This window comes from Poecile atricapillus, chromosome 23 (genome assembly GCF_030490865.1).
Source record: "Poecile atricapillus isolate bPoeAtr1 chromosome 23, bPoeAtr1.hap1, whole genome shotgun sequence".
Taxonomy (NCBI): domain Eukaryota; kingdom Metazoa; phylum Chordata; class Aves; order Passeriformes; family Paridae; genus Poecile; species Poecile atricapillus.
The window spans coordinates 3837389-3846419 of NC_081271.1; the positions used below are offsets into that span (position 1 = coordinate 3837389).

The 9031-nt window shown below is 54.0% G+C and overlaps 2 protein-coding genes across 3 annotated transcripts; one reads left to right on the forward strand and one right to left on the reverse strand.

Moving 5' to 3' along the window:
• Window positions 1-1370: 1370 nt before the first annotated feature.
• On the reverse strand, window positions 1371-2422 carry CLPS (colipase). The gene is made up of 3 exons (XM_058856092.1): window positions 2309-2422; window positions 1707-1829; window positions 1371-1627 (listed from the first exon to the last, which is right to left on the reverse strand). The coding sequence occupies exons 1-3, from the start codon at window positions 2402-2404 to the stop codon at window positions 1490-1492; spliced, it is 357 nt and encodes a 118-aa protein (XP_058712075.1). The 5' UTR covers window positions 2405-2422; the 3' UTR covers window positions 1371-1489.
• A 1550-nt stretch (window positions 2423-3972) lies between these two features.
• LHFPL5 (LHFPL tetraspan subfamily member 5) lies at window positions 3973-8647 on the forward strand. Of its 2 annotated transcripts, XM_058856091.1 has the most exons (5): window positions 3973-4277; window positions 4359-4466; window positions 7061-7297; window positions 8050-8082; window positions 8340-8647. In XM_058856091.1, exons 1-4 carry the CDS (start codon window positions 4055-4057, stop codon window positions 8064-8066), a joined length of 585 nt encoding a protein of 194 aa, XP_058712074.1. In that variant the 5' UTR covers window positions 3973-4054; the 3' UTR covers window positions 8067-8082; window positions 8340-8647. The 2 variants fall into 2 exon arrangements, with proteins under 2 accessions (XP_058712074.1, XP_058712073.1); XM_058856090.1 differs by having other exon boundaries at window positions 3990-4466.
• Window positions 8648-9031: the final 384 nt, after the last annotated feature.

Sequence of the window (9031 nt, forward strand, 5' to 3'; positions counted from 1 at the left end):
CCCCCTCTCCTCGCTCTGTCCGGGGCTGGCTGACTGCTGCAGGAGAGGGGCTGCTGTCCCCGTCCCTGTCCCCTGACCCCACATCTCATCCTGCACCGCTGAGGACATCGGTCTGGTGGCCTCTTGCCAGGACCACCATGACAATGAGAACAAGACCCTCCAGACCTTCACCACCTGTCACAAGTTTAAAACTAAAATCCAGGTCAGAATTTTCTCCCCTTGCAGCTCCTCTGAGCCAGACTGGCAGGGGCCAGCAGGTCCTCACATTGCCCCCCATGTTCCCCTTCAACAATGGGGACTCTCCCAGGCTGTGCCACCCTCCCAGGTGTGTCCCTGGTGTTTCTGCAGGTGCAGATTCTCAAGCTGCCAGTCACCCTTGACCTGAAAAGAAAGTTTCCTGCAGCACCTCCTCAGCTGCCAGGGCTTGTCCCCAGCCTTTGTGGCCTCCCCACCTGGCGCAGAGCCCTCAGGGCAGTGGGGAGTGGTGGCGTGGCTGCCTGGTTCTTGCTCTGCCCCAAGGACAGAAAAACGTGGGGTGAAATCTGCACTGGAGAAGCCAAGAACACCCTCTCTGATGATCCTCTCATCTCCTGCTGCTTCCACAGCTCTGCCAGACAGGTGCCTCCTCTTCCTCACCCCACTGTGGTACAACTGTGCTCCTTCCCCATGCGCAAAATGCTGACCCTGGGCTGGGCGTCACACCCTGCAGCCCACCCTGTCCAGGGCAGGGCTCAGGGGATTGGGACCTTGCTGCCAGCTGGAGCTGCTTCAGCACCATCACTCTCCAGGTCCATCCTGAATTCCCAAAGCTTCAGTACATCCTGCAGCCTGAGCAGGAGCTCTACAAGATGCTGCACAAGGGGCTCCACGGCACACGGAGTTGCTGCTGCACAGGGTCCTTTCCAGGGAGGGCTCCCACCTGGCTGAGCCTCATCTGCCCTTCCTGAGGAAGAAGTCCAGCTCTGGTCATCCAGAACCTGCAGAGGGGCTGTATGGAGGTAGGCACAACCAGCAAGCACCCTGAGCAGCCACAGCTTCAACACCACCTGCAAGTCCCTCTTCTCTGGCAACAAACCTTTTCTATGGAATGTTTTCTGCCAGAGCAACCACAGCAGGAAATAAAGCAAGGCAATCACAGCCCAAGTGGCTCCCTCAGGTCCTGGGGCTGCTGCATCTTCTCCTGCCCTGCATCCCCTTTTTAAAACTCCCCTTGAGCAGAGCTCAGCCCACGGCTTGCTGCTGGCCTAGCCCAGATTATGCATGATTGCACACACATCCAGGTAAAGCCATCATGTCCATGTGGCTTTTTTCCAGGACCTTTTGGCCCTGCTGTCCCTTTCCTGGGCCAGGGGGCTGGGTTGAGTGAAAACACCACCCTGCAGCTTGACAGAAGCTGCTTTTTACTCAAATTCTCCCACAACCAGACCCAGGAATCCCTGGAGAGGGGGAAAGATGGGGTAGCAGGGGCAGCACAGGGGGGCCTCTTTCTTCACCGCCGCCTGTAGGAGTCCTGGGGGTCCTTGCAGACACCAAAGTCACTGTTGGTGATGGAGCCCACAATGGTTTTGTCAGCGTCACAGGTCAAGCCTCTCTCGCAGGGACACTTGTAGTAGACCCCATAGATGCTCTGCAGGGAACAAGGACCCAGTGCAGTGTGGGGGACGTGCCCCATCCCTGCCCAGCCCTGGGAGCAGGGGAGCACCTACCTTTGGGGAGCACTCCTGGGACTCAGCTGCCTTCGAAGCGCATCGGGCCAGGCTGAGGCCATCGATCCGGTGGCAGCAACCGCTCTTGCACTGGGCACTCTGCAGGCACAGCTCCCCGATCTCCTGCAGCACACGGCAGGGCCTGAACACCAGGTCCCTCTTTGTTCCCCTTTAATCTAACCCTAGCTGTGAGCCCAAGGCATTTGGGTGGGTGTTGAAGTGCTTTGCCTTTGGGCTGAGGCTCAGCCCCCATGCCCCAACCTCCCACTCTGCAGCATTTCCTCCGTCTTGCCCAAAATATCACCCACCAAAGTGGTTTTTGCTGGACTCACGGGAGTAGGGCTGAGACGCCACAGGGGAAGCATTTGCCCTCCCCAGTCCCTGAGAACAACCCAGGGTGGGGGTCCTGGCTGGCTCAGGCAGCTGAGAGCTTCAGTCTGATCTACTTTTTGTGCTCCCTATCCCTTTATGGAGCTGATTTCCCAAGCTCCAAGTTCCCTCACAACACCAGAAAACCCAGCAGATGCCTCCAACCCTCCATGCTTGTCCCTTGCAGCAGCAGGGAACATCCTGCACCAAGGACAGGGCCGGTCTCCTCTTACCAAGTTGAAGATGAGCCCTCGCTCATGCTGTGCCAACAGGGCTGGGGTCAGGAGCAGCAGAGCCACGAGCAGGCAGGCAGGCAGCACCTTGGCCATGGTGGGCTTGTTTGTGGCTCTGCCACGGGGCCAGCAAGTGTTTTATAGCTGCTGTCTCCATCAGCTGACAGGGCTGCTCCTATCACACCTCAGCTCGTGGCACTGGGGCACTGCTGCACTGCCCAGGGCAAGGAAACAGCGATACCTGGGCACCAGTTCCAGTTCCCAGGTGACTGCCCCCCACTGCCTGCCCTTTAGTAGCTCCTTTGGCCAAGGGAACAAAAAATAATGGCATTTCTGTGCTTCTAGTCCTTCCTCCTCTGCTTCCCCGTGCCAGCAGTGGAGCTGGAGCTCTGTGGAATGCTCTCCTGATGGTTCATGGGCAAAGTGAGGGCTGGTGACACGCCAGGAGCTCTGCTCCATGGGAAAGCCACAGGATCCTCCATCTCTCAAATGGAATCACGGGCACCAAGAAACCCGCTGGAGAAAGTTCATATTGTGCAGGATAGCACAGCCCCCTGCAAGGATCCAGAGCCCACCAAGGTCCAGCATTCAGCCTGCCCTGCCAAATATTTGCTCTGTGTTTCAGTGCTTGCGGGGTGGGGCTGATGAAAGGAGAGCAGCCCTGGGAACGGCACAGCTTTTCATGCCACAAAGCCCACAGTGGCTTGGCTGTTCTTGGACATGATTAATGGCCACACAGACCAGGCCTGTGACAGCCACAGGAGTGATGCTGAGGCTGACACCGGCTGTGGGGTGACTGTCACACTGTCATGGGGCGCCACGACAGGAGCTGAACCTGTGTGGTCACTCAGGATGCAGGGCAGATGTGGCTCCTGAAGAGAGGTCCCAAGGTGGTCACAAGTGCCTGCAGCCCTCTGGGGCTGCCCGTGCTCCTCTGGCAGCTGGACACGAGGTTTGAGCAGAGAGCTGGTGCAGCCCCGGTGTGTCCTGCTGGCAGGATGAGCCATTTCCCCCTCTGCATTCTGTGGCGATGTCCCCACCTTGCCTGCAGCCCCCACCCCAACGATGAAGCAGCCTTTGTGCTCCCTACGAGTGTGGTAAAACCCTGTGACACCGGCTGAGGGGACACAGAATTTGGGACACAGCAGAGCCCAGTGAGATCCTGGGGGTCATGGCACAGCCCCATGGATATTCTGGGGCACACGCTGGGGGTCGACACATCCCGGGTCTCATCCCAACACGCATCCCGGAGCATGTGGCACATCCTGGGACACACCAAGGGGTGCACGGTGCAGCCCAGGCACATCCTGACACAGCCCAGGGCGTTACTGGGGGCACAGAGGGGACACAGAGCAGCCCTGAGCGCATCGCAGGGCACAGGGGCACTCCGGGGCACAGCCCAGGGCCACAGGGGGCATGCAAGGACACACCCTGGGGTGCGCTTTCGGGATATTTGGATTATCCCAGGGCACACGAAGGAGGCGAAGGGCGCATCCCCAAAGAGCATCCCAGGCACACAGGGCACATCCTCAGGGCTCCTTCAGGAGCATCCCGGGGGCACATCCCGAAAGGCTCCGCCTTCCTCGGCTGCGGGAGCGGAGTCGCTGCGCCTCCTCCGGAGCCCCCCAGGCTCGGCGGGGGTGGGAGGAAGTCTCGCCACCTCCCCCCGGGGCGGTCCCGCCGCTGCCGGAGCCGGAGCTTCCCACCGCCCCCGCGGCCGCCGGGGCCGGGGCCGGGGCCCCCGCCATGTCCAAGCTGCTGCCGGCGCAGGAGGCGGCCCGGATCTACCACACCAACTATGTGCGGAATGCGCGGGCCATGGGAGTGCTCTGGGCTCTCTTCACACTCTGCTTCTCCATCCTCATGGTGGTGACCTTCATCCAGCCCTACTGGATCGGCGACAGCATCGACACGCCGCAGGCCGGCTACTTCGGCCTCTTCTCCTATTGCATCGGCAACGCGCTCACCGGTGAGCTCATCTGCAAGGGCAGCCCCCTGGACTTCGGCACCATCCCCTCCAGTGCCTTCAAAACTGCCATGTTCTTCGTAGGCATCTCCACCTTTCTTATCATCGGCACCATCCTCTGCTTCAGCCTCTTCTTCTTCTGCAATGCAGCCACCGTCTACAAAGTCTGTGCCTGGATGCAGCTGGCAGCGGGTGAGCGGGGCTGGGGAGATGCATGGGAGCGGGGGGGCTGCCATGGGCCCACTATTTTCTCTTTCTGCCCTCGACTCTGCTGGGGATGGGGAGCGGGGGTTTGGCCAGTTAAGAGACCCCTGTGTCACCTCCATGCCATTTGCTGCCCCTTACTGGTCACCAGTGGGGAGTTTTGAGTAAAAAAACTCCTTCTAGAGCAGCTGAGATACAGCAGACTCACCGCAGGTGATGCTTCCCCGGGTGCTGCTGCAAAACTTTGTGGCCCCACTTACCTGGGGGGGCTTCTCCCAGCACCACTGCCCCTGCTCAGCCACAGGGAGGCTTCAGATCAGTTCGAGAGCACCAAGAAATCCCCGCAGGGTACAGAGGGCTCTCCTGCATTTGGCATCCTGCAGGAATGAAGCAGCGGGACAGTGATGACGTTTGCTGGGCCATTGTAGTAACTCCCTGAGCTCAGGGAATAATGCACGAGGAAGATGAAACACGAGGAGGGGACTGACTGAATGGTTTGCTACCAGCACTTGCATTTGCTCACTTTGCTGCTCATCTCTGTGGTTCTCAAGCCTTCCCCATCTCTCCCCCAAGGCACCTGAACCACCTGGTAACCCAGCTCCTGATCCTCAGCTGAAACCCAAGCTGGACCTGAATCATTCATGTGAGCTTGGCCACGGCCCCACTGATACCCCGTGGGAGGCAGCAGCAAGGTTTCTTCAGTTCCCAGCTAAAGAATCGAGCTCAAGCAAAGATTTAGATAAGAAGCTTGGGGAAGCTCAGCCTCCTGGGGAGCAGCAGCAGAGAAAGGCTTTGCTGGGGTAGTTGGGGTTTTTACTTTGTTGTTGTTAGTTTTGAATGGGGGAAGAGAAAATTGTCACAGGCAGTTCTGGCCAGATGGACAGGTACTGCTGCATTTTAGGAATTATTTTTAAAAGTGGGCAGGCTAAAAGAGGATCCATTTCCTGGCCTCTGCTCTGTACCAGGGCACAATTTCACAGAAATTATTTCTTTCCCACTTCCCCCATTTCTGTTAGTTACAGGGAAGATTTATTCTGTATGTAGTTAACCAAGTGCTTTTCCATGAAGAGAAATCCTCTCTGCAGGACAAGGAGGCTGCTTGGTCGCCTTGCTGCTGGCTTGTCCCCAAGCCAAGGAGAAAGAAAACATTGGCAAAGGACAAGGTCACTGCCCCAGAAGGGGGTTCTGGTTTACTGAGCACCTGGTGGCAGAGAAGGGGCACTGGTGTGGGGTGAGGTGCATTTAAGAAGGCTGCAGACGTCCACGAGGAGCAGGGACAAACATCTGCCAGTCTACCACAGGGTTGTTTCTTGTGTGAGAGGAGGCAGGGACTGCCTCACATCTGCACCAGTTGCTTCCAGTGTAAGAGTGTAAAGGATTTTTGTTAATTTTTGTTAATCATGTCCCAAAACCTTGCATATGAACTCATCCCAAGCTTGGTCATTATTCTTGTCCAGTAAATACAATTTCTCAGAGAGGGAAAAAGGCACTTCTGAGATTTTGGGGCATGAGCTGCCCTCCAGCAACCTGCTGGCACCAGGGATGGTGAAGCTGTCACGGAAAAGATGCAAAGGTGAGGTGCTGGGTACCCCGTGGCCAGGCTGGAGCAGCTCTCAAGGCTGTGTGTGAGCTCTGAGAGCAGTCACAGGAGGAGCTGCTGCTGGAACCACCACAGCTGAACAAGCAGAATTAATCTGCCCACAAAGCTGCTGCTGACAGCTCCACCTTAGCAAACCCTAAACTGGAATCAGCTGCCAGGTGCTAGGCCAGGGTCTCCATCTCACACAGACTAAACCCATTGCAGTTTTGTTTGGAGAAGATACTTCCTTGGAGTGACATGGCCAGGGCTCTGTGCAGAGGGAGCAGAGACGTTGCCTGGGCAACACTGCAGCAGGAGATGCTGGTGCAGCAGTCCTTGACTCGTGGGAAGGCAGCACAGCAGGATCCTGCTCCTCCCTGCCTGTGGAGCAGAGCCCACGGGGATGAGCAAGCACAGCACCTTTCATGGGACAAGTCCATAATACTTGATGTATTCATAGCAAGATGCTTGGTCCTCCAGCTGCTCTGTCCACTTCAGTATTGATGCCTGGAAAATAGAATACATCTTTCCAATTGGAGTGAATATAAAAGCAAACCTTTAGCTGAAAGCTTTCAGATGAACAACATGGCAAAAAGTACACATGGTATAGTAATTCTACAATTTTTATAAGGTTATTAGATTAGTACACTTATCCTACACTGTCCAGTTAAAAGGTTAGTTGGTTAGGTAATAATTCCTTGGGTCCAGACCCTCTGGAAACAGTCCGGAGGTTTCTCTTGCCCCACTTTTGTAATGTCTGGTCCAGATTCCGATTGGAAAACGGAATGTTCTTGAAGCTGGTTCTCTTCTTGGACTAAACAATATTTAGGAATGTCTTTATAAGGTTAGCTTATTGTTCCTAAAGGTAGGGAAGAAAGATGGGAAAAACACTAGAAGCTACAGCAATCTACAAGGCTATAAATTTATGTAAAAAACATAAAAAACTAAAAATCTGATGCACCATCATCAGCTCAGGAGCACTGATGTCCCCCTGTCCCTGCAGCTACAGGGCTGATGATTGGGTGCCTGATCTACCCTGATGGCTGGGACTCGAGTGAGGTGAAGCGAATGTGTGGGGACAAAACCGACAAATACACGCTGGGTGCCTGCACCGTGCGCTGGGCCTACATCCTGTGCATCATCGGCATCCTCGATGCCCTCATCCTTTCCTTCCTGGCCTTTGTGCTGGGCAACCGGCAAGACAACCTCCTCCCCTCGGATTTCAAAGTGGAGGATAAAGGTGAGTGCAGTGGGATTGCTCCTGTGGCAGCGATTCAGCCCCCACAGGGTGATGCTGTGTGAGGCTCCCTAGAACAGAGGCTGGACAGAGTTAAAGGAATAAAGTAGGGATTTATTAAAAGGCCTTCAAAGGATGCACCTTGGGCTGTACAAGAGCCCAGCTGAGGCTACACCCAAGATGGACCCCGGGTCAGGAGTTTTCACACTTACATAAATTTTGGTCCATTTACATATTGGGGTTAATTGTCCAGTTACAGCTTCAGGTGATGCAGTCCCATCCTCCCAGCTTGCTCATCTCAATTTGCTGTTGTTTGTATTTTTTGGGCCTGAAGCTGCAAGAGTTTCCTTGGTTCTCAGGCTGGAAAAGGATTGTTGTGTCTGACTGAGTGTGAGGAGAACTTGCTCACGCTTTATATGAAGTTGAGGGTTATATACTAATGCAGTGTATTAGAATCTGGAAAATATGAAAGCTAAAACTTAATGCATCAAGGTCACTGCTGTTGCTTGGGTGGATGGTGGGTGGCTTCATCCCTTCCACAGTCACACACTGCTCTGTAGGGAGGGAGATCGAGCAGCAGGCAGAAAACTGATGGAGAACAAGGCAGGAGCACAAATTCACCCAGATTACTTTTCCCAGGCCTCTGGGGGTTTCTCATCTTGTTTTAAACTTACTCCTTTTTGAAAACAAACCTGCAAATCACAGTCTTTCAGTTTTATACACTAACTCTGCAATTCTCTTTTTTTTTTTCACAGAAGAGGGAAATGACTGATAGAGCTGATCACCATGTAAGTGAAAACCCACAGGGATTTTTAATATTCCCAGCATCCCTGATGTCACTGTTGTATTGGTTACCAAAGGATTGACAGCTGGTCTTGGTGCTGGAGTCACACTGGTTTTAATTGTGGTTAAAGAAGAAATAGTCTTTGCTTTGCATCCCAAAATTGGGAAAGCACAAACCCTTGCCAAGTGCAAAATAAAACAAGCATAAAATTTGAAGTCATACTCCATTTTCCAACAGCTGACTTACTCTTTCTATTCCCAGGGACATCCAGAGCTCTTCTTCCATCAGCCCTTTTCTTTGAAGTGACTCTTCTAGGAAGCTTAAATTTACCAAATTCTGTGGATTTTCTACAGCTGCTTTCTTCACCCATGGGGCCGCTCTTGGCTCACAGCTCTTGTGGAGCTTATTTGGTGGGAAGAGCCCAAAATGGACACAAGAGTTTTTCTGAGTCCACCAGCAACAGGGACAAGAGGAGAAGGATGGCAATTTGCTGCTTTTTGGGGGGTTTGTACACCTTCTTTTGAGGACATTACTTATGAATTAAAACAAAAAACACCACCAAAACGTCAGTGTTTTGGGTTTTGTGCTCGTCTCCTGAGGGCAGAGGAAACCCTCTGTCGTATCCTATGTCACCCTTTTACTGGAAAAATACCATGACAGGCCAATTCCCAGCTGAACCATGAACCAGTTTCCTGCTCTGAGCAACAATAACCAAACACAACTTCTGGAAAAGGGCACTTTTCTGAAAAAAAAAAAAAAACCCCAAAAAACCAACCAACCAAACTCCCCCCTCCCCCCCCCCCCCCAAAAAAAAAAAACAACAAACCCAAACAGCAAAACCAGAAACCAACGTGTTGGGCTGCAGCAGGCCTGGGACAGCACCTGCAAAGCACAGCAGATGATGCCAGTCAGCATCTACTCCCTGCACCACCCAATTAATCTTATTTAGCCTC

What these genes read in the sequence shown, in the direction of transcription:
- CLPS (XM_058856092.1), bottom strand. Translation starts at nt 2,404, where the DNA reads ATGGCCAAGGTGCTGCCTGCCTGCCTGCTCGTGGCTCTGCTGCTCCTG. An exon ending in GAGGGCTCATCTTCAACTTG is followed by an intron (nt 1,830 to 2,308) that starts GTAAGAGGAGAC and finishes CGTGTGCTGCAG; the next exon opens with GAGATCGGGGAGCTGTGCCT. An exon ending in CCCAGGAGTGCTCCCCAAAG is followed by an intron (nt 1,628 to 1,706) that starts GTAGGTGCTCCC and finishes TGTTCCCTGCAG; the next exon opens with AGCATCTATGGGGTCTACTA.
- LHFPL5 (XM_058856090.1), top strand. Translation starts at nt 4,055, where the DNA reads ATGTCCAAGCTGCTGCCGGCGCAGGAGGCGGCCCGGATCTACCACACC. An exon ending in CTGGATGCAGCTGGCAGCGG is followed by an intron (nt 4,467 to 7,060) that starts GTGAGCGGGGCT and finishes CTGTCCCTGCAG; the next exon opens with CTACAGGGCTGATGATTGGG.